Here is a 25,108-nt window from a genome sequence, read left to right as displayed (position 1 = left end):
TCAAACGTTTTATGATATAAACTGTCTTTTGAACTCCTCGAATTCTATTATCTTGTATGATGTATGCTAAGTGGATTGTGTAGGGCCTCTCGGGGACTTATACGCCTGTCACGTATAGGGTGTACTTTGGGTCATGACACTCACCTTGGCCTAAAAGCATCCCTAGAATCCAATGGAACCTCTCCCTTCATCGTGGATTTCTGCCACTGAGTATGTTTCTGTGGTGTCCTAACCTGAGCTTCAGTCTCCTTCACTTTTGAGTCATCGATATCCTCCATTATGGCCAACACATATCTTTCTTGATCAGTTGTCAAAGGTACCCAACTATTTATTTTAAGCTCCCTCGTTTCTTGTGGGCACTCCTAATTGAGCCTTCTTTATTTTAGGTATACCATCCGGTGGGGCTCATGGGTTTGTAAGAAACTCAGAGATGGTCAGAACCATGTGTCTTTAGCTTTGTAGATTTGTGTAAGTATTCTTCATCTCCTTCTTTGTCTTTTAATGACCACTTTCCTAATTAATACTTCATTCACAATTGCTGAAGAGATAGGGAGAAATAGGTATTTCCCTAGTATTTTCCTACTGATCTCTTAGCTGGACGCAAGGGCTTCATATCAGATGTAGTTTCATGACTCTCAGATATTTAAAATCTTTCTTGCCCTGCTTTGTAGTTGGTTACAACTAATATATTGTTGTGTTACTTCTTGATCAATAGCTAAGTTTGTAATGCAATCAACTAGTTGATTAGCTTATCTGAAGATGTGTTCCACCTAAATGTGTAGGGTAGCCATCATTTGATGTATCTTTTCTATTCTTTCAATTAATTAGCTCCAAGGAATTCTCCGGTCCCTCCTAAACATATTTTTAAGACTTAATGAATCAATCTCCAACACTATTTGATTGAAATCTTATCTATTGTAATGTTTTAAAGCTTTTCAAATCGTTGTAATTTCTGCTTCCATGTTTATGGTGATTCCCATGCTCTGTGCTTCTATATATAAATGATCTTCCCTACTATTTCTCACCCATAGGAACTCTCCCCTCGATTACCTCTGCTTGGTATTTGGCCTTATTTGTATCTAAATGGATAGATTTTTTTATAAAATTTAACATTTCAAAAATTTATTGAAACATCTAATTATTATTGTTAACATTAAAAACTTAGTCAACACCAAATAATGTGGGATATTAGATACGGACCTTATTTTATACACCAAAAGGTCATAAAAATAACTTTTTAAAGTCAAACTTAAATGACTTTTAAGTCGAAAAATAAAAAGTATGCAGTCTTATTGTTGGTTTTAAACTATTTTTTAAGTCATTTTTACTTCTTTTAAGTTAATTTTAATTTTGACAGATACTCTCAAAAGCTAAAAATGACTTAAAATCAGGGTTTGATCAATGTTTAAGTCTATCCAAATAAGTTGAAGTGTGGTAGTGGGCCTCTTAACAAACTATTTTCTTCTTTATTTTTCATGTTGGTGATGGAATGATTGTATGTCAGGTGTATGAGGAACATAATTCATGGTATATCGTGTGTATCAATGTACATACATTAACATATACATGAAAAACAAATGACATACAAATGATATATCCATATATATCATGTGTATGTATCAATCTCGTATCTTGAAGTCATTCAATGCTACTTGTATGGAGTTAATATCTCAAAAGATCACTCAACTTAGAGAATTTATCTACAAAATTCATTAAACTTTATTTTTTTCACTAAAATCACTCAACTTATGTTTTTGTATCAATCAAAGGGAAAAAGCATAAATTGCCCCCTAAACTTGTACCCAAAAGTTATTTACACACTTTTACTTATATAAACGGGTTTGGGAGAAAAGAAACGAGTTTGGTTCAATCGACAACACACCAAAAGTCATATTTTAAGAACATTGGTATGTTGTCGATCGAGGCGTCATCATTTGGTGGAAGCAAATTGGTGGTTACTAGGGTTTGGTGGGTACAATCGAGGCGTTCATCGTTCATAGTGTGTTGTCATCTCCATAACTGAAAGGTCAGTCAGATATCTCTAGGGTTACTTCATAGTTCATACTTTTTAGCTTAGGGTTATTTCGTCTTTAATTTTTTTTCAAGTTTACTGTATGTCGTCTTTCATTCACATGATTCCCCTTTGTTGTTGTATGAATTTTGTTGTTGTATGTGTTTTGTCGTTGTTGTTGAGGGTCAACTGTTAACATTATTTTCAGGTTAAAATGTCTTGAATTGGTTACTTTGAGATTTTACCTCGGTGGTGTTATGAAGATTGGAAAAAAGGGATACAAGGGGAAACCATATCATGGTGGAGGAGTTTATGAGTTTTTAGATATTGATATAGATAGGTTATCTTATTTTGGATTGAGAGATTGACTGAAAGAGTTGGGGTATGAACCTAGACAATGTGTGTTGTATGTGAAACTTCTTATAAGTACTGTTATGTTAGAAATCAAATCTGACTATGATACTACTTTAATTGCTGAGTGTTTAAGTCATCATGGAGATATTTTGGACTGTTTTGTGTGTCACTTTGTTATTGATCCAGTTTTGGTCCCACCTTCATTGGAATATGGGGAAAGTGGACTAGGTGAGGGAACATCTCAAAATAGTGGGCCTAATGAATCTTTTGATGCTGCATTAGAACCAATACATAGGCCCAAGAAAATGCCTTAAACCCTGCCCCTGTCACTGCCAATTCAAATACATCTTCTTAGGTACACTATTTCACTGCTCCAAATACTCTTCCTCCTACTCATCAAACTCCAACCCCTATCAATCCTTCTACTGATCCAACTCTTGACCCTATCCATCCTTCTACTGATCCAACTCTTGACCCTATCCATCCTTCCTCTGATCCAATTCCTGACCCTGTTAATCCTTCTAACGAACAAGATTCAGATAGAGAACCATTGAATGGGGATTTAATGGGAGTGATGTATATTATGAGCTAAGAAGTTTTAGAGAGGAAATGAGTAAATGAAAGAGAAGGAAAAGGGGAGAAAGAGCTCTATTGCTTGATCATGTCAAGTTAGGAACAGACAAAAAAAAAAAAGGCCAGATGGTAGGTATGATGAATCTACAGGTGGTAATAGAAACAACTTAGAAGGCAAGCTAGCTAGTGATGAGCCTTATTATCCCTCAGATAAAGCTGCCAGTTTTGAAACAGATCCAGATGCTTTCAGTGATGATGAAAGAGAGGTTCAACAAAGAGATAGAGTTAAGCCAAGAATGAGAAAGAAGGTGAATAGAGTTGTATTTGATGTATCTTCTCAGAAAATAGTGTGGGAATTAGGTCTTATATTTGACAATGTTAATGAGTTTAGATTTGTTGTTACCAAATATATTGTTGCCAAACATGTTGCAATTGAAATGTATATTAATGAACCAACAACGATAAGGGTTAGGTGTACAGTTGGTTGTCTTGGGTTTTATTTGCTAGCTTTGATTCTAGGATAAATAATTTCGTTGTAAAGATATACAATCTAGTTCACAAATATGATCCTACTAATAGGAACAAGCTTTGAAATAGAAAGTTCTTATCTAGTCACTACAGTGAAAGAATAAAGGAGCAACCTGACATTAGAATCTTTGAGTTTCAAGGGCTTATTAAAAAAGAATTGAATTTTTATGTTAGAAGAAAAGTGTGTAGGAGAGCAAGAAACAAAGTATTCCAGGAGCTAATGGGTGATTATGTTGAGTTTGGCAGGATTTTGGACTACAAAGATGAGTTGCTAAGAACTAATATAGGAAGTACACGTGTAGTCAAGCTTCATGAGGAAACATTTGAAAATGGTAGAAAAATGTTTCAAGGCTTCTACATATGTTTTGATGCAATGAAGAAGTCCTTCTTGGCTAGTTGTAGGAAGTGCATTGGTTTGGATGGTTGTTTTCTAAAGGAAGTATCTAAAGGTCAATTATTGGTTGTTGTTTGTAAAGATGGGAACAATCAAATGCTGCCACTGGCTTGGGCAGTAGTTGAAGTTGAAAATAAGTTTACTTGGGCTTGGTTTGTTAATCTTCTAATGGAAGATCTTCAGTTGGGAGATGGTACAAACCTTACAATCATATCAGTTATGCAAAAGGTTAGAATATTTATTGGGTTTTTTATTTATTTCATGTCTTGAATTTATTTATGAATGTCTTAGTTTCTTTAATGTCAAAGTTTCTTAGTTTCTTAGTTTCATGTCTTGACTTTTCTTATAGGGTCTTGAAATTGCCATAATTGATCATTTGCCAAATGTTGAGCATAGAATGTGTGCTCAACACATCCTTGCTAATTGGTCAAAGAGATAGAGAGGTATTGAGAGAAAGAAATCTTTATGGAGGTGTGCAATGTCTACTTTTGAGGCTGAGTTAAAGGATAACATTAGTTATATGAAAAGGTTGGGCCATAAGATAGTTGATCACTTGTATTAGAATCCTGAAAGATGGAGCAAGCTTTACTTCAATTTTACCTCAAAATGTGATGTTGTAGACAATAACATGGCTGAATGTTTCAATTCATGGATATTAGCAGCAAGGCATAAGACTATAATTACAATGCTTGAAGAAATTAGGGTGAAAATGATGAAAATGATGAGATATTTTGCAATACTTGGATTTGTGACATTTCTCCAATGACAATGAAGGTTCTACAAGATAACACAGTTAAGTCTATGAAATGCAGCATTGAATGGAATTCAGATACAAGGTATGAGGTACTTCATGGACCATACAGATATGTTGCAGATATTCAAAGGCAAACATATAGTTGTAAAGCATGGATGTTGAAAGGCATACCATGTCCTCATGCAATAGCTGCTCTTCACCATAGAAAATTGGACCCAATCAACTACATTTCTCATTGGTATAACAAAGAAACATACATGCAGACATACAACTACTTCATTCAGCCAGTTATGAATTTGAAAATATGGCCAGAATCACAAAACATCTCGTGATACCACCTCATGTTAGGAATATGCCAGGAAGGCCTGGAAAGAAAAGGAAGAAAGAGCAAAGTGAAACCAGTAAAACTGAAAAATTATCCAAAAGAGGGATTGAGATGTCATGCAACACTTTTCATAACAAGGGTCACAATAAAAGAAAGTATCATCTTGGTGCACCTGCTTATGGCACAAGCTTTATTGTAGGACCAAGTTCAAGACCTGATGTTGGACCGAGTTCAAGACCTCCTTCTGGACCAAGTTCTAACCCAAGAGCAACACCTGCTACTGCACCAACATCAACACAAACGGTTGCACCTGCTGGCCCAAGAGCAACACCTGTTGTTGCACCAACATCAACACAAGTTGTTGGCCCAAGAGCAACACCTAATGCTTCAACTGGAAGAGGAAAGGGTAGACCAAAGGGTTCAACTGAAAAGTTGATATAGTTTCCTTTACTTATTTCATGTATAAGTTTTAAATAAGTTTCTTTACTGAATATTTTGTTGTTTTAATAGGGTAGTATTGCTAGCAGAACAAGAATAGGTGTACTACACACACAAAGTGGTGCTACTATTATTAATGTAAGTTCCCTATTTCTATACTTAAGTGTCATTTATTATTTTTTCTTTAATCACAAATTAAGATTATTTATATTCATTTGAACAACTTGGAATGCCTAGTGAAAGATTCATAAATGTGAAGTCTTCGGCAGTTGTCACTGGAGATCTGGTGTGGAATGGAAGGGAAAACAAGTTATGACCTCAAACCAACTTGAAGAGATGAGGGGAAGAAAATAAATGGAGACTAGGGGTGTGTTTGGTATGAAGGAAAACATTTTTCGGAAAATGTTTTCCAATTTTCTCATTTTTGTTTGGGTTAAAAGTTTTGGAAAATGTTTTTCAAATCAACTCATTTTCCTCAAATTTAAGAAAAATGACTTCCCTTCAAAAATTAAGGAAAACATTTTCTAAAATTCTCCTCCAACTTCAAATTACAATTTTTTTGTTGAAAAAATCAATTTATTTTGTCCCTACCCTCAAATCAACCCCCCCCCCCCCAAAAAAAATTAAAAGTTTAAATCTTGTTTTTAAAAAATATTTTTAACTTCAATTTTTTTATTTTTATAGCACCCCCCCCCCCACCAACCCCCCCTCCCCCAAAAAACAATTTAAAGATGGTTTTAAAAGATATATCCAATTTCAATTTTTTATATTTTTTTACCCCACTCCACCCCATCCCTACCCTCGACCCCCACCCCCTCAAAAAATAAAATTTATGTTTGTTTTTAAAATTATTTTCTACTCCAATTTTTATTTTTTCACCCCACCCTCAACCCCCTCCCCCTAATCAGCCACCCTACCAGCCCCCCAACCCCATCTAAATATAAAATTTAAGTTTGTTTTTAAAAAATATTTTCTACTCTAATTTTTTTATTTTTTCACCCCTATCATCGACCCTCCCTCCACCCCCACCCCCACCCCCCAAAAAAAATTACTTTAGTTTTTAAAAAATATTTTTCAACTTCATAATTTTATTTTTTCACCCCTACCCTCGACCCCCCGCCCAACCAGCCCACCCTACACCCCCCAAAAAAAAAAAATTTGTTTTTAAAAAATATTTCAACTTCAAAATTTTATTTTTCACCCCTACCCTCGACGTCCACCCACCCCCCCCCCCACCAAAAAAATTAAGTTTGTTTTTAAAAATATTTTCAATTTCAAAAATTATTTTCTACTCTCTAGTAAAAATAAAAGATACTTTTTCATTCATAAATCAAAAACTTAAAAATCTTTTTCAGAAAATATTTTCTATTCACCAACCTAACATGAGAAAATAAGTCAAAAATCTACTTGTTTTCCAGAAAAACATTATCTAGGAAAACATTTTTCTCCATACCAAACACACCCTAGGTCTAAGGTTGCACATTTGAGCCAAAAGAGCTCTAATGCAATCTAACTTGTTTTGGTAGATTTTTGTTGGTAATGCAATGTAGACATTATGTTTTGTTGGTTAATAGACAATGCAATGCACTTTATCCCTATTTAGTTCCCTTATATTTAAGACAATGAATTGGCAGTTGTGACTGCATTTTAATTTGTGGTGTTTGATTATGTAACTTCTTTGACAGCTATTAACTTCTATTTTGATTACTGATTATGCAGCTATGGATGTCTGTTTATGTAACAATATTGCTTCTCTTTTAGTTGATGGTTTATGTGTTTATGGAGGGCAATTAGTGACTACTTTAGCAGTGGCTACACAAACGTATAGTTTAGATAGTTGAGCAGATAGTTGTAGACACTAAATGTATAGTCTATGCCCAAATACAAAACCAAAATACTCGCCAACATAAATGAGACAAATTAAGATAAGGGAAGCCTTGCAAATTCTTCATTACACATATAAATTCAACCAACATCTTTTCATTACACAAAAGCCTTACAAGTTCAACACAATATTGTAAATTTTTGGTACAAGAAGAGATCATGGCAATTTCCTTGAATCTCCTTCTCCTTTCAGAAACAATACTCTTTGAAATACTAAACTTACACCTAAAATACAAACACACAACAGAGCAATCCAAAGTTGTTTCTCCCTTTTCTTCGACTTGGCCAATTTGTTTTTCCATTTCATTTCAACTGCTTCCATCTTCTTCAAATCATTCATCAAAATTGTCCATTTTTTACTCTATCTTATTCATATCTATTTTGCTTTCCATAGATTTGGTCGACTTAGTAGACTTGTTGATTTCCTTATCTGAAGTTTCAACTTTTCGAGAAGATTCAACATTATGTTCAAGCTCAACAATTCTTCCCAATAACTTGGAAATCACAAATTTGGATCTTGGATCAATATAATCATCCTTCCAAAGTCAAAAGTCGCATGATCTAGCATTCTTAAAAAACAAAACGAATCATTCTATGGCTCTTGAAACAACAAAACGAATAATTCAACTCTTAAAAAAGATTAACTTACCCCATAGTAAGGACAACCCCAATATCTTCTACCAGGATTTCTTGAGGTACAAGAGGTCAGCAAAGGCAAAACAAATACATGTTTCCATCGCACCTCTTCCAATTTATGAGCTTTCTCTTGCAAACAGAGCCTAGTCAAGCTTATTCGAGCCATTGTAGCACCTTAATAAGAATTACAGCGAATCAAACAACTAAAAATTCAAAAAAAAATTACAAAATAGAGAGAAACAAAGCAAAATGAAAAAGAGAGGAATGAATCAAAATGGAAAAGAGATGAATGAATAATAGTGAAAAAGAGTTACCCTTGATTCAAAAGAAGGAATTTTGAACTATGTTTGAATCCAATTTGGGCTTCAGATTTTTGGGTGAAAATTTAGGGTTCTTCTTCATTAGGGTCGGGTGGGTGGGTTATAAAAAGAGAATGAGAATATAACCATTGGGTTGGGATTTTTTTATTTAGAAAAAATAAAAATAACTTTATTAGCGTGTTGACGCGCTCATTTATGTGGAGCGAAACGCGCCCTGGGTTAGGTGACGGAAGGGTTAATAAATACACTTTTGTGTACTTAAGGTGTGTAATAGGTCGCACCATTAGTTAAAGTGTGTAAGTCACTTTTGGGTACAAGTTTAGGGGTCAATTTATGCATTTTCCCATCAATAAAATCACTCAACTAAATTTATTATTAATTAAATATAGAGAATAGACATAAATTCTCCCCTGAAGTTGTACCGAAAAGTTAGTTACACGCTTAAACTATTGAGGCGACCTATTACACACTTATACTACTCAAAAGTGAATTTAATACCACCCTCAAAGCTGACGTGAAAATAGGATTAAATAAAAAATAAAAAAGGCGCGTATGAGTAAAAAAATAAGGCAAATTTTTCCCACCCCCACCCCTTCTCCTTCATGCTACCCTACCTTTCTTCTTCCTCCATTTTTTTCTTATCACAAACACTCTTTTTGCTATGGCTAATGTGAAAAATAATTTTTTTTCATGATAAATTTTCGAGAGAAAATAGAAATAACATTGTGGGATAGAAATTCATCGCAAAGATCACGAAGTTGTTCAAAATCTTTGCAAATAAATATTGCAAGTTTTCACAATTCTCCTCTTTGAGCTTGAGTGAAATTTGTATATTGTGATAATTTTTTGTGGTGGGTTTGGTGATGGGTGCAAAATTAGTGGTGGTATGACTTTTAATTTTGATAATGACAATCAAACTCGTGATTTTGATGTGGATGGTGAATTTATGGTTATGATTGTGATGAATTTCAATGATAGTGATATGATTTTGATGGTGAATTTAGTTAAATTTATGATGTTTGTTATCGATTTTTATGATGACAATGGTTGTGGGAAGATTCCGGTGGTGAATTTGATTATGGGTGGTGAAATCAATGATGGTGGAGAAGTGAATTTGATGATAATAGCAACAATGGTAGTGATTTAATGGTGGGTTTGATGATGTATAGGGAAGAAGAAGAAATTGGGTGACATGGATTTATTTATTTTTAAATCTGACGTAATTATTGATGTGGCAGTGACATGGTGATGATGTGGTGCGAGTGTGAAACACTTTCTCATCATGTGACTGATTGTATGTGCGTCATGGTTGAAATAAACTCACTTTTAAGTAATTCAGGTGTGTAATAGGTCGTCACAATAGTATAAGCGTGTAACTGACTTTTCGTAACAAGTTCAGAGAGGAATTTATGCATTTTCCCTTAAATATATAAAATTATTTTATTGATTTACATGCAATTAGACCCAAATTCATTCACAATTCTATCCATTGATTAAAAAAAAAACCAACACTTCTTCATCTTCCTGCAATCTCCTTGTACATTTTGAGTCTAGTTTTAGTTATTACTATAGAAGTCCCAATTCCAGAAATTTTTGCATAATTAAGCTGGCAATACAAACGATCCATTTCGAAGTGACACATACAATAACGAGAACATGTTGCATAACCCGTTACCAGCATGAACAAATTGGCAGTTATCTTTACAAATGAATCAAGAACCATCAATTTATATTTCAAGATTTTGGGTTTTACTACTAAAAAATTTACAATCTTTTGTAAAATCAGTAGATGAATAAAATATGAATGTAAATTTATTTGTAACAAAAGAGGGGAAATTTGTGTTGAAGTGGGAAAAAAATCATGTAGATAAAATGGAAGAGGAAAAAGGGGACAAATTAGAATTTGGTTTTAGTTATTGTTGAAGAAGTGCATGGTTTTTAATTGGGTTAATGGGTAGAATTATGAATGAATTTGAGTTTAATTGCATGTGGATCAACAAAAATAATTTTATATATTTATAAATGAATAATAAATTTAGTTGAGTGATTTTATTGATACAAAAGTATAAGTTGAGTGATTTTACTGATATAAAACAAAGTTCAATGACTTTACTAAATAAATTCTCAAAATTGAGTAACATTTTGAGATATTAACTTTCATTATACCCATTGTGTCTTACGTGTGACACACAAGTGATACATATTATGCACATTTGGCATTGCTTATTGTATCCCCTATACATCATTGTACATACAATAGTGTACACACGGTATTAACAACATTCAATAATTATATATTTAACTATATATACGCTTGTGTGTATGTCAATGTACGTCACACGTGTTTCAAATAAGTATGACGATTTTTTTAAAAAAAAAAAAAAGTATGACGATTGAAGTATGTATGTATCATGTATGTATAACAGCTAGGATAAGTATGTATGTTTGTATGCTAATTCGGATATATATCTCTATATATATATGTATAACATACTGTACATGTTTTGAAAGAAGAAAAAAAAACTCTTGCTAGTTTTTGAAAATTTAACTTTTGTACGTTATCTTCTGTTGTTGGGGGCATCAATAGTGCCATATAGGAAAAATCCTCCAATTAGTAAATAGGTGGCTTTATTTGCTGCTAAACCTTTTTAATCAAATTGACTATTAAAAGAGGATCATACTTATAATCATACGATAAAGAAGCAAACTTACAAATATGTTACATCCAAACCCCCACACGCAAAAAAATAAAAAAAAAATAAAAAAAAAATATATATATACCAAAGCTATATATAAATTTGGCATATAAAACAAACTCATATAGTACTAACTTTTCAAAGTGCAGGTTTGATAATGGCATAGTTTGTGTACTTGCCTAATGGATCATCGTTACCTTTCAACATGCCATTGAGTTCCCTAACGAATATTTCCATTGCAAAGGCAGGCAAACATACTGGGACCACAATTCCATTTTCACCATTTTTGTTCTTAAATGGTATGTAAAAACTAGCCACACCAGGAATTGCCCCTACTCCTCCTTTAGCCGGTCCACCATACACTGCTTTCCCCCATCCGAAATCTACTTCTCCGAATCCCGCTCGAGTCACGTCGGACACGAGATAAGTCCGCACCACAGTGAAATGAGGCCTCCCTTTCATCACCATCAAATCCGCTACCGATTTCATGTATTCTTCAGTCACGTCTGACTTAGCCTTCTTCACTAGCTCCAGTGCATATCCTAGTGGATTTTTGCATAATTTAGCCGCGGTCGTGACTGCTACGGGGAACGCAAAGGCGTTGCCGTAGAAGCCGTTAGGTAAGGGTGGATTGAACTTGGAACGTGCGTTCACAATGCAAAGAACACGGACTTCCTCTTCAGGATCGGGTTTTAGGGAAATTGTGCGGCAGCGCCAGAGGACTGATGTGAGCAATTCAAAAGTGGAAGATTTGCGCAAATGAGGAGGGATGAATCGACGAAGTGCTGAGACCTCAGAAGGGCCAAAAAAGAATGATTTGTGAACCATGTCATCTAATGGGATAATTGTACCCTTTGTATCGGGTACTTCATCGTACTCGTGGTGTGTGCATGTCACTCGGGGTGGATTTCGGGAGTTGAGCAATTCTCTGCACCAGACAGGGAGTGTAGAGGGAACAGATGCCCCGCGTGCCATTTCGCCCACAGCAGTCATGAATTGGACAAGACCGGCTGCGTCACTCATCGTGTGGTTTAATCGCAGTGCGAAAATGAAACCACCACACTTGAGACGAGTTACCTGCATATAATTAATTGATATATTGTTAATTAACAATTCAACTATTGAATATTAACAAAAATTTAAAAAATAAATCCAGTATTTAAACTTTATGATTCTAAATAACTGGGTTCAAAATTTAATAACGGGTGCATAATTAAGTTAGGAAAGAGAAATGATTAGTACCTGAATAAGAAGCAGAGGACAATTAAGAACTCCAGCAGAGCCAGGAACATCATAAAGAAGCTCTTCCAAACAAGGAAATGGAGGCTGAAGTTCATCTCCAAATTGTTCAAGCGTAACATCAGCATCCGCCTCCACGAACATAACTCCTTCCCCGGTGCAATCCACCATCAGTTTCCGGCCATTTCCTTCCCGGAGCCGACCAGCAAACGGATAGTAAAAAACAAGTGTTTCAGCTATAGCTTTTTTAATAATTTTTACAGGGTCATGATTTCTTCCCGTAGAATAATCTGAATCCTTACGATAAAAATTAATAACGGGGATTTGGAATCGAAGACCTTCTTGATCATCAATGTCTGAGAGAAATTTAGTTTCATGTGGAGTTGGCTTTGCTGGAGCAATTAGCTCTGCTTTTTGCCTTGTCACAGTGAATACTAATTGTGATGATGATTGCTTAATTGGATCCATTATTGAATAAAAATGGAGTAATCGAGATATGAAAAAGAATTAAGAAGAAGATTTGGGATTAGTGTTTGTGTACATAATTTCCCTAACACAAAAGCTATATATAGAGGTAGTAACAGGGGTACAATAATGTATGGCAATTTTCATGAAATTGTGTGACACTGTGGAAGTAAGTGGGCAGAAGTAGTGTATTTTACTGGTTAGAAACTGTTTATTATTATTATTTAAAATTTTATGCTTTTTCGTAAGTATTTTCTTCATCTCATTTCAAGTGGCATCATTTCACTTAACAATATGTTTAAGGAAAAAAAGTTGACCAATGGTTTTTGTAGAAATGATTTAAAAAAATTGTCATGAGACTAGTTATTCTCTTATTAAAAATGAATTGGTCAATTTTATTTTTAATTAGTAGCTAACATGGTAATGGTTTATATAGGGAAGTGTGTCACGAAAAAGAGAAAATAATATTTTATTAAAAATGATTTATTTTAATTAGTAGCTAACATGGTAATGGTTGTTATAGAATATGTGTGTGAATTTCAACATTTTTCCTGGTAATGGCTGCGGACTGCATTGACTTGAAATAGACTTGCCACTTTATGTGGAAATGATTTATTTATTTGTGGAAGTGTTCATATTCAACAACGAAATTACTATCAAAAGTATTGATTTTCTATAAGGAAATTTGGTGTTAATTTCTTCGAATGACTAATGACTTAGAATTTTCAAGTTTGGATGTTGAATTTTTTATCTAATGTTGTTATCACCATATAGGACCGCTCGAACTGAGCAATGAAGAATGGTGGATTGTGATCAGGATGTTGAAGTCTAAAAAATTAAGTACAAACGATAAGATAGAAGGTAAAATTGAAACTATATCTTGAATTATTGACATCGAGACCACCAATCATATCACGTGTAATTCGAACGACTTGGATGGTATAAGTAAACGGGACATTCCAGAATGTCCTGTTGGGTTACCAAACTTGAGTACCTCAGTGGCTACTAAAAAGGGTTCGATGAAATTGAATGAAATATTATGATTGACGGGTTATTCTTATTTTTCAAATTTAAATTGTATTTTTTGAGTCGCAATTAATTGATTACTTGTATTGTAATGTCATATTCCCTAATTAAATGTATGTGTATTTATGCAATTCCCACCGTAATTATGTATTTCTAGTCCGGAGAAGGCGTGTAGGCTTCGAAAATTCTTTGTAGGGATTGAAACAAGCATCATGTTGTTAGTTTGCCAAATTGTTAACCACCCTGAATAAGTATGGATTAAGCAGTCGTATTAAGCATATTCTCTTAACATCAATTTGGGTAAGGCGGAATACAAATTGATGGCAATGACTGAATTGATATGTTTGAAAGGTATTTTGCATTGTTTGGGTGTTAGCGTTTACTGTGACGGTCAAGCAACATTGCATATTATTGAGAATTCGATCTTTCATAAAGGAACCAAACATATTTAAGTATATTTACACTATGTCCATTATGAATTATTTGGTTGTAGTATCTCTCCTAGTGTAATGATTCGGTCGATCATTTTTTGAAAATTTCGTGAAATTACCGTTTTGTCCCTCCCAATCTTGATCCCGAGTCTTTTACGATTGAGTTTTGAAAAGTTGATTTTGAACTTGGATTTTATTAGTTGAGAGTTTGGAACATTTTGAGTTTGAAAGACTAAGTTGTTAAGAAAGTGATTTTCGATGTATTTTGGAGTTTCGAGTGTCGGAACGGAAATTCGTCGATTCCATCAGTCTAGATATGTGAAATTTGATTAGGGAGAGTTGTCGGTTTCATATTCGGAGTCTTTTTGAGGATTTGAAGTCCTAAGTTGTAAAATTGTGGAAATTTAGTCTTTGGGTTGACTTTGGTCAACATTCAGGGTTTGGATTCTCTGATCGAAATTCTGAGAGTTCCATTGGATTTGGGGAATGATTTTAGGCTTAGGTGAGGTCTTGAGCTTGTTTTTAGCCTTTTCGAGTGTTCAGTTAGTTTCTTGTGATTTTTACAAATGTTGGGTCAAGGAGACCTCATATTCGTGTTTTAACGATTTCATTGAGTCCAAAACGTCGAGTATATTTGAATTGCATATGTGGTTTGTGTATATGGAGTTCCGAATGAATCCCAAGGGTCATGATTTTGAGTTTGGCTGTTTTCTGGTTCTGGTGCATGGCCATTTTGGTCATCATGAGGCTCCCTCATCGCAATCGTGTAGCATCATTTTGAGGTGCATCGCGATCGTGTGGGTCTTGTTGCAATCGTGATGATCAACTTTAATAAGTTGACTATCTTACTCATCGCGATCGCGTGACTCTGGGTCGCCATTGCGATGAGCATTTGAGACCTCGGCAGAATGTTTTTCTAAAATCGGGGTTTCAATCTGATTTCACCATTTTTTAGTTTTGGGAGCTTTGGGGTGGCTATTTGAATTAGGTTTTCGAGGAAAAACTTTTAGATAATGATTCTTAATTCTAAACCTTCTATTACCCATTATTATTTATGGAATTAAGTGTTCAAAACAAGCTTTTGAAATGAGAAATTTGGGGCTATCTTCAAGAACCCAAGAACTTAGTAAAATTGTGGTTGTGAAATGTTTTCGAGTCCCTTTCGAAATGAGTTTCTAAAGCCTTGAGTAAGATTTTCAAGTATTAAGTTTCAGATTCAAACCGTAGTTTTGGAATTGGATTTTGTGTTGATTGGCCCACTTTACAAGAGAACTGATGTGGATATTGTTGTTTTCGGAAAGTGATTGTGAATACTTGCTTGTAAATAGGTTGTGTGGCTTTGAAAGTGATTCGTAGGGGAAGAATCAACTCTTGAAGTGATTATTGAAGAGTTGATTCTTGATTGATTTAAGGTAAGTGATATTCTAAAACTTGTACTCTAGTAGAATTTGTGTATTCTCTTCGTTGTTTGTGTGTTGGGAGTAATATGAATGAGGTGAATGGTCAATTTCTCAGTTGATAAATCTTATAAAAAGAGGTTTAAATTGAAATGACTATGTGATAAATATGATGATGTGAATTGCCTTGTTGTGACCCATATTGATTGATTCATGAAATGTTTGATACCATGAATATGGACTTGAATTGCATAAATTGTTGTCTCTTTCGGGTGGTGTAATATTGCTTGTATGCATTGATTATTGAACACCGTGATGACACATGTGATAGTTTGATGTTGAGGTTATTTTTGGCAAGTGTTTATGATGTCGAGGTTATTGCCGGCAAGTGATTTAATATAAAGCCGATGGGAAATGGTTTCGGCTAGTGATTTGATATAAAGCCGATGGGAAATGGTTTGGCTAGTGATTTGATATAAAGTCGATGCGAAATGGTTTGGCGAGTGATTTGATATAAAGTCGATGGGTAATGGTTCATGCTAGTGATATTGTGCCGATGGAAAATGGTTCCAACGATAGATTGATTGATGTGACTTAATGCATTTGATGTTTGTGTGTGACTTACTTGTTAATTGTGATTGATGTACTTATTGTGTGTGATTGATCTACTTAACATTGAGATTGATGTACTTAATTGGTTTGATTGTTGATTTGTGACTATTGAACTGTGGATATTGGACCTTGTGAGTCGTGTATTGTAGAACTATTAGGTTTGGCTGATTTCTATGCACGTTGTAGTTTGAGAAGGTTCGAATGGAGTGTAAGGGGTACTCGATTTCTAGCTAGATGCCTTGTTTATTGGGTTGCTTGCTGGGTATCGTGTTGTTGGTACTCACCCCTCTTCTACACTTGTGTAGGTTTCGAACCCGGACTCATGTGATCTTTTTCTCCTTCTTCTGATTTCGAGGCTTGTCAAGTATTTGGAGAGGTAGTTGTTTGTCACTTCGGCGGACCATCTTTTTTCTTTTCTTTATACTTTGTTCTATTTGAGAAACAGAGACTAAAACTTGTACTCATTTCTTAATTCTACACTTTATGTATTTAGTGACTTGTATATGTGACAACCAGATTTTGGGGTTTAATAGAAAGCTTAAGTTTTCCGTTTTATCTTGTTCTTGCTTTATATTTTCCACATTTTTTTCGTTTTCATTGGGTTGAGGTTGACTTGTTTTGATGGGAATAGACAAGTGTCATCACATCCGTTTTTGGATCCTGACAACATAAGAGGATAATGAGGTGGTCGAGGAGATTTTGGGTAACAGGCAAAGGTGTAATAATAATTAACCTAAAGAAAGAACATGGTATTTGTACCATTGAACTTTGAAGGCGGTGGTAAAATTTTAAATTCGAATTTTGAATATAAAATTATTTTTAATTAAAAACATCTTATTCATCAAAGTAAATCTTCCTGTCACGAATCCGTAGTTATCTCAAAGTTTTTTTTGTTATTTTTTGGGTTCCCTCTAGTTTCAGAGCCCGTATTAGAGCCTCAACTGAATTTGAATCACACATAGTAGGACTCATTCAGTGTTGGCAGCCCTAACGAGATTTTCGTAATACTAATACCCAAGACCTTTGCTTAAAGATATAACAGTTTTCTTTCGATAAAGTTTTTGACCAACAAACAATCCCACAATAACGAAGCTGCTTTTTAAACCTTTTCTAGTGGGTTCAACCCATATTTCAAAAGTCTGGCATCCCAATTATTCCCCTACAATAATCATGTCCACGAATAACAGAGATTAGACAGTGGTAAGTGGACATGGGCACAATGGCAAAAAGAATTATTTTACGCACATTTATTTCGAGACTCGATTAATTTTAATTTATGTCAAAAAAATAATTCAGAAGAGAACATTTTTTATTAAAGCAATTCATGTATGAAGTTCACATTTGAGATCTCTATTAATTAGTATTAAAAATGAAGAAATATTTACATTTCGATTACGATTTTAATCGTCAGAATGATATCTGATATATGATGATAGGTAGATAAGATAAGCATTATTACTTTACGAAGTTCAAGAATAGTAAAGGGAGAAAAGAATTTGTTTCCTTGAAGAGATATAATAAAATAGATATTGAATTGATGTTATTGTAAAAATATTTATATAATTGGGCTACTTATTATGTAACTATAAATACTTTTTTATGATGAATATTAATAGTTTATAACTTGATAAAAAATAACATTACAAACTAAAATTTTATTGATAGTACAAAGAAAAGTTTGCACTATAAATATATGTAACTTAAATTAAAATTTATTTATTTTTTGAAGATTCGGTTAAGTTTCCAGGAATTTAGAACTAGTAGACTAGTACTTGCTCCGTCCCAAATTACTTATTATAATAATTATTCTTTTAATCAAACTACATAATTTTTATCTAACATTTTAAATTTTGTTTTTTCTTATGCTGATGTAAGAAAAGAAAATTTAAAATTTATAGTATTTTAATATAATTTTCAAATACATAAATTTAAATTTTTAATTTGAAAATTAATTAAATTTACTTTCAAAAGATAAAATATGACAAATATTTTGAAACGGAAAGAACTATTTTTCTTTATTAATGTGATGGCCTCTTCACGCTTACTTGACCAAATTGGCTTTAGACATTCAAGAGTCAATTAAAAGAACATAAGTCAACCAACATATTTAGTTGCAACGAAAATACTTTGAAAGGATGACAGCATATTTATTACTATATAATAAGAAGACGAAAGACCCAAAGCTTTCCAAAAACTTGACCATAATGAAAAATAAGAAATATAATAAATTAATAATAACACCATGCAAGATATATATATATATATTGTTGTAAAAACTATGTTAAGAATCATGTGTTAGTTATATTTCTTTGAGTCGAAGATCTATTGAAAACAAAAATTTTATTATTTAAAGGTAGAGGTAAGATATGTATATATACTATCCTTTTCAGAGCCTACTCATAATATTACATCAAATATATTACTATTATTTATTTAAAAAATCTACTAAGAATCAAGCGTCAGTTACATTCCTTTGAGTCGAAGATATATCTATTAGAAATGTCTTTATTATGTAAAGGCAGAGGTAAAATATGTGTATATTTTATCCTTTTAAAATTTTATTTATGAGATTTTATTGAATATATTATTATTGTTCGTAGAAGATTTGCTAGAGTTTAATGAATAAAATGGGTAAGAATTTGTAAAAGAGAAAAACATTCGCCTTGTTTTGGTTTCATGCGCCACTAATGAAAGGCAATTTGGTTGTTGAGAATGAAAATACTTATAATTTCTTTTTCTAAGTCCTCATATTAAGTATCAAATATATTTCCAGTCAATGTAATATGAAATTTACAAGAGAGTTCCTAGCAAGTATAACAACCATTTACCATATCAATTACTAGTAATTAAAATAATAATCAACCATTTCTAAAATATTAAATAAAACTTATATACAAAACTTGCATAAGCGTTATACATGTTAAATCATGTATAAGTAATACCACATTTGATAACTAGTTAAGAAATAAGTTTTTTTTTGTTTCATATATAAAATTAATACGGTGTTTGGTTAACAATTTAGAAATTCACATAACTAATATATGTATAATTTATGAGAAAATTTATATATATATATAAATTTCTCATAATTAATTCTTAATTATTAATACTTATATAACTCTAACATGTTACCGAACCATGCTTTGAGATTTGATTATTAGCAAAAGGAAAACACTATCTATGTTATTGACGCTGTAAATAATTGCCCCAAGACTCAAACAATAGGCAGAAAAGTTATATTCTTGGGAAAATAAAGTGCACACTCTGCATATAGTAGGTTCAGCTATCTAAGGGTTTGTTTCCAGGTGCGATATAAAATTATGATATGAAATTAAATTGATATGAAGTAAAAGTTTTATTTAGATATGTAATTGAATTTTTTAAATTGTATGTTTTTTATAAACATAAAAGCTCCTCAAATTGTGAAACAATCAAAATTTCTTAAATTCTTATACAATCTTACCAAATGAGCAAATCATAATTCATAAACAAGATATCAAAATATCCTGAGGAACTGCATTGATAAATCTCATGTCTTCATGTTTCTTTTATAAATAAGTGTTTGCGATTATAGACTTTCAAATACACATAATTTTATAAATATTCATTAATCAACAAATAATAACCAGTTATTCTTTAATATAATATTTTCGCATGGTAATTGATACGAACAATGTCTTCACGTGGATCATGAGTTTTTTTGTTGTTTTTTTTTTTTTTTGCAAATTTTGAAATGATGTTTTTTTAGCCAATTATAACATGCGTTGTGCCTTAAATAATTGACTTCTAAGTGAAGTGAGAATAGTACATATACAAATATTACTCGTGTATAAGTTAAAGAAAAAACTACATAATTAGACATACTTCACTATCATATATATTACTAATATTACTTATACTTTTAAAATATTACGTATATTACCACTATTTAAGAGTTTCCTACATATAATACACTTAGATACATGTATTTTTGTTACAATACACAAAAATAGGGAGAGAGGCGAGCAAGATAAGGAGGAAGGCGAGCGAGATTTATATGTATCCCAGATACATGCAAATCTCATCAGATACACACTAGATACTATATGGAGTGATTTACATGTATTTGAGATACAAGATACATGAGAGAGTGGCGAGCGAGATGGAAGAGAGGCGATGGAGGTGAGCGAGATTTGCTATGTCTCCAGAACAAATACACCTAAATTTGACCACATGTATGTATCCGAGATACATGTGTCTGGAAACACCAAAATCTGGTAGGATACATAATACTATAAATTAGAATGTATCTAAGTAATTAACTCCTAAACTAATACTCCCTCCGTGCACAATTGTTTGGCAGGTATACTAAAAATAGATGTCCAAGATTAATTGTCAATTTAAACAATCAAGAAATAATTAGTCACTTTTTTCCAATTCTGCCCTTAATGATTGTGTAGTTCAATTGAAAATTTATGTAGACTTATGGTATTCTTGATATAGTAGGGTTATATTAGTCAAATTACACCTTGTATTAAATTTTCCTTGAGGAATGTGCATGACCTTACCCTGACAAACAATTGTGGACGGAGGGAGTAGGATTTATGTAAGTTACTCATAAGTTAATCATTACCTAATTAAATTAAAGTTACAAGCTTAAACTTTCTTCGACACTACATATAAATTTCCATACACTTTCATAACCGTTTCAAAAACTTGAAAAAGGACTTTACCAATTGGAAGAAATCAACACAAAATTAAAATAAAAAATAAACCAATACTACTAATTGGTTGTTAGAGTATGAAAACACTAACACATATTTTTCAAATAATCCTCATATAAAGTAACAAGTCAATTTCAAGTCAATAGATTCTAACAACCATTTCCTTGTCATCTAGTAATTAAGTACTTTTCTTGTTTTATTTGATGTGGCATTATTTGATTTGTTACAGTATTTAGAATTATATATTTTTTAAACTTTGATTTAAAATAATTTTAGGTATTTGTGTGGTATAAATCATTTCATTAAGGATAAGTGAGAATTTTAAAATTAAATTATTTTTAATTATAGTAAGAAAATATTCTTTTTAGAAAGGACTAAAGAGGAATGAGTGTCACAAAACATAAGACGGAGGAAGTGATTAGAATTTTGACCAGCTCATTAAGATAGAAACAACTATGGGTGGGCATTATGTAGAAAAATAGGATCGAACCGAACTAATTCCGTTCTTTGATTTTTCGGTTTTGAATTTGGTGTTAGTATTTGTTTGTCAACAATTCAGTTCTTTGATTCGGCGTTTAGTGTAAGGGTCCCAAAACTTCGGTCATCGAAGAATCGAACTTAATTTTTTTTAAATAAAATTAAATAAAAATATATATAATTCATAAACAAATTATTAATTGCGACTCAAAATATAAATTTGCAATTTAAATTTGAAAAATAAGAATCACCCGTCAATCATAATATTTCATTCAATTTCATCGAACCCTTTTTAGTAGCCACTGAGGTACTCAAGTTTGGTAACCCAACAGGACATTCTGGAATGTCCCGTTTACTTATACAATCCAAGTCGTTCGAATTACACGTGATATGATTGGTGGTCTCGATGTCAATAATTCAAGATATAGTTTCAATTTTACCTTCTATCTTATCGTTTGTACTTAATTTTTTAGACTTCCACATCCTGATCAGAATCCACCATTCTTCATTGCTCAGTTCGAGCGGTCCTATATGGTGATAACAACATTAGACCGAAAATTCAACATCCAAACTTGAAAATTCTAAGTCATTAGTCATTTGAAGAAATTAACACCAAATTTCCTTATAGAAAATCAATACTTTTGATAGTAATTTCGTTGTTGAATATGAACACTTCCACAAATAAATAAATCATTTCCACATAAAGTGGCAAGTCTATTTCAAGTCAATGCAGTCCGCAGCCATTACCAGGAAAAATGTTGAAATTCACACACATATTCTATAACAACCATTACCATGTTAGCTACTAATTAAAATAAATCATTTTTAATAAAATATTATTTTCTCTTTTTCGTGACACACTTCCCTATATAAACCATTACCATGTTAGCTACTAATTAAAAATAAAATTGACCAATTCATTTTTAATAAGAGAATAACTAGTCTCATGACAATTTTTTTAAATCATTTCTACAAAAACCATTGGTCAACTTTTTTTCCTTAAACATATTGTTAAGTGAAATGATGCCACTTGAAATGAGATGAAGAAAATACTTACGAAAAAGCATAAAATTTTAAATAATAATAATAAACAGTTTCTAACCAGTAAAATACACTACTTCTGCCCACTTACTTCCACAGTGTCACACAATTTCATGAAAATTGCCATACATTATTGTACCCCTGTTACTACCTCTATATATAGCTTTTGTGTTAGGGAAATTATGTACACAAACACTAATCCCAAATCTTCTTCTTAATTCTTTTTCATATCTCGATTACTCCATTTTTATTCAATAATGGATCCAATTAAGCAATCATCATCACAATTAGTATTCACTGTGACAAGGCAAAAAGCAGAGCTAATTGCTCCAGCAAAGCCAACTCCACATGAAACTAAATTTCTCTCAGACATTGATGATCAAGAAGGTCTTCGATTCCAAATCCCCGTTATTAATTTTTATCGTAAGGATTCAGATTATTCTACGGGAAGAAATCATGACCCTGTAAAAATTATTAAAAAAGCTATAGCTGAAACACTTGTTTTTTACTATCCGTTTGCTGGTCGGCTCCGGGAAGGAAATGGCCGGAAACTGATGGTGGATTGCACCGGGGAAGGAGTTATGTTCGTGGAGGCGGATGCTGATGTTACGCTTGAACAATTTGGAGATGAACTTCAGCCTCCATTTCCTTGTTTGGAAGAGCTTCTTTATGATGTTCCTGGCTCTGCTGGAGTTCTTAATTGTCCTCTGCTTCTTATTCAGGTACTAATCATTTCTCTTTCCTAACTTAATTATGCACCCGTTATTAAATTTTGAACCCAGTTATTTAGAATCATAAAGTTTAAATACTGGATTTATTTTTTAAATTTTTGTTAATATTCAATAGTTGAATTGTTAATTAACAATATATCAATTAATTATATGCAGGTAACTCGTCTCAAGTGTGGTGGTTTCATTTTCGCACTGCGATTAAACCACACGATGAGTGACGCAGCCGGTCTTGTCCAATTCATGACTGCTGTGGGCGAAATGGCACGCGGGGCATCTGTTCCCTCTACACTCCCTGTCTGGTGCAGAGAATTGCTCAACTCCCGAAATCCACCCCGAGTGACATGCACACACCACGAGTACGATGAAGTACCCGATACAAAGGGTACAATTATCCCATTAGATGACATGGTTCACAAATCATTCTTTTTTGGCCCTTCTGAGGTCTCAGCACTTCGTCGATTCATCCCTCCTCATTTGCGCAAATCTTCCACTTTTGAATTGCTCACATCAGTCCTCTGGCGCTGCCGCACAATTTCCCTAAAACCCGATCCTGAAGAGGAAGTCCGTGTTCTTTGCATTGTGAACGCACGTTCCAAGTTCAATCCACCCTTACCTAACGGCTTCTACGGCAACGCCTTTGCGTTCCCCGTAGCAGTCACGACCGCGGCTAAATTATGCAAAAATCCACTAGGATATGCACTGGAGCTAGTGAAGAAGGCTAAGTCAGACGTGACTGAAGAATACATGAAATCGGTAGCGGATTTGATGGTGATGAAAGGGAGGCCTCATTTCACTGTGGTGCGGACTTATCTCGTGTCCGACGTGACTCGAGCGGGATTCGGAGAAGTAGATTTCGGATGGGGGAAAGCAGTGTATGGTGGACCGGCTAAAGGAGGAGTAGGGGCAATTCCTGGTGTGGCTAGTTTTTACATACCATTTAAGAACAAAAATGGTGAAAATGGAATTGTGGTCCCAGTATGTTTGCCTGCCTTTGCAATGGAAATATTCGTTAGGGAACTCAATGGCATGTTGAAAGGTAACGATGATCCATTAGGCAAGTACACAAACTATGCCATTATCAAACCTGCACTTTGAGATGTTAATCGTAATTCGTATGCAATATATTTTTACTATATATGTTGGTTTTGTAAAGCATTTTAATATTATTAAATTATGTTAAGAGTGCTTTTTCCAATTCCTTTCCTGCGTAATTACATTTTTTTGGTGCATTACTTTAATTTGTCGGTTGATGGCAATTGATGGAAACTATTTGATGCCATCTTTGTGAAAAATTTTATTATGTGAGAGGCACATTTATTGTCAGTTGTATGTGGCTTTTGTTGGCTGCAAAGTACAAATGAGACCCATACTTTATCTATTTCATTTTCTTTGATCTTCTTACTCTTTTTAATTTATTTTAAACTTTTCCTTCTACTTTCTTTTTTCCTCCTCTGTAAGCTACTTTATTTGTCGAAGTCATAAATAATTTTTGAGACTTGCCCAAAATGTCCAATATGCCTATTTTACATTTGTATATTATATATTTGAGAAAAAATTAAAGTGAATGTGGCGAGATAATTTTAATTTAATTTTTTAATGAGATGGAAGAAATTGAAGGTAATGAAATTACAAATAAAAAAATCGTAAAATTTTGCGTATTAATTTCATAAAATTGGACCTTTTATTTTTCTGTACGTATTTTATAGAAGACATAATACATAAACATGACCCTTAACTTAACTTCAACGGACAACTATGCTCTCCAACTTTGAGTGTGCACAAGTAGACACTTAAACTTGTATAAAATTGAACAAGTAGACATAGATGTCCTACATGACATAATACATGTAGGACGCCACGTAGGATATAAAATTTTCATTTAGGGTGCCATGTAGGACGTATGTGTCTATTTGTTCAATTTTATACAAGTTTAAGTGTCTACTCGTGTACACCCAAAGTTAAAGGTCATAGCGTTGACATCAAGTTAAGTGGCCTGTTTATGTATTATGCCTTTATAGAATGATATATACGAAATATGAGAATTTATATATTTTGTTTTGTGTTTGTTTATAA

At 33.1% G+C, this 25,108-nt stretch overlaps 3 protein-coding genes across 3 annotated transcripts in view; 1 reads left to right on the top strand and 2 right to left on the bottom strand.

Moving 5' to 3' along the window:
* Positions 1-14,371, bottom strand: part of LOC125839802 (protein disulfide isomerase-like 2-3) — a 367,278-nt gene extending 352,907 nt beyond the window's left edge. Inside the window, exon 1 of the mRNA XM_049518804.1 lies at positions 14,368-14,371. The gene's annotated coding sequence lies outside the window, so the exon portion shown is untranslated. The remainder of the gene's footprint in view (positions 1-14,367) is intronic.
* LOC125839800 (benzyl alcohol O-benzoyltransferase) lies at positions 11,039-12,674 on the bottom strand. Its single transcript, XM_049518802.1, has 2 exons — positions 12,156-12,674; positions 11,039-11,990 (listed from the first exon to the last, which is right to left on the bottom strand). The coding sequence occupies exons 1-2, from the start codon at positions 12,618-12,620 to the stop codon at positions 11,052-11,054; spliced, it is 1,404 nt and encodes a 467-aa protein (XP_049374759.1). The 5' UTR covers positions 12,621-12,674; the 3' UTR covers positions 11,039-11,051.
* Positions 14,372-22,492: 8,121 nt separating the features above from the next.
* LOC125839799 (benzyl alcohol O-benzoyltransferase) lies at positions 22,493-24,232 on the top strand. Its single transcript, XM_049518801.1, has 2 exons — positions 22,493-23,026; positions 23,192-24,232. The coding sequence occupies exons 1-2, from the start codon at positions 22,562-22,564 to the stop codon at positions 24,128-24,130; spliced, it is 1,404 nt and encodes a 467-aa protein (XP_049374758.1). The 5' UTR covers positions 22,493-22,561; the 3' UTR covers positions 24,131-24,232.
* The last annotated feature ends 876 nt before the right edge of the window (positions 24,233-25,108 follow it).

Source organism: Solanum verrucosum, unplaced genomic scaffold (genome assembly GCF_900185275.1).
Source record: "Solanum verrucosum unplaced genomic scaffold, falcon-dt-bn FXZP01000175.1, whole genome shotgun sequence".
NCBI classification, from domain to species: Eukaryota; Viridiplantae; Streptophyta; class Magnoliopsida; order Solanales; family Solanaceae; genus Solanum; species Solanum verrucosum.
Note: the sequence above shows the minus strand (reverse complement) of the source record. Positions and strands in the feature narration are given on the sequence as shown.

Excerpts from the sequence above, each read along its gene's own strand:
- LOC125839800 (XM_049518802.1), bottom strand. The coding sequence starts at position 12,620 with ATGGATCCAATTAAGCAATCATCATCACAATTAGTATTCACTGTGACA. Across the intron at positions 11,991-12,155 it reads GTCCTCTGCTTCTTATTCAG|GTAACTCGTCTCAAGTGTGG; the intron begins GTACTAATCATT and ends AATTATATGCAG.
- LOC125839799 (XM_049518801.1), top strand. The coding sequence starts at position 22,562 with ATGGATCCAATTAAGCAATCATCATCACAATTAGTATTCACTGTGACA. Across the intron at positions 23,027-23,191 it reads GTCCTCTGCTTCTTATTCAG|GTAACTCGTCTCAAGTGTGG; the intron begins GTACTAATCATT and ends AATTATATGCAG.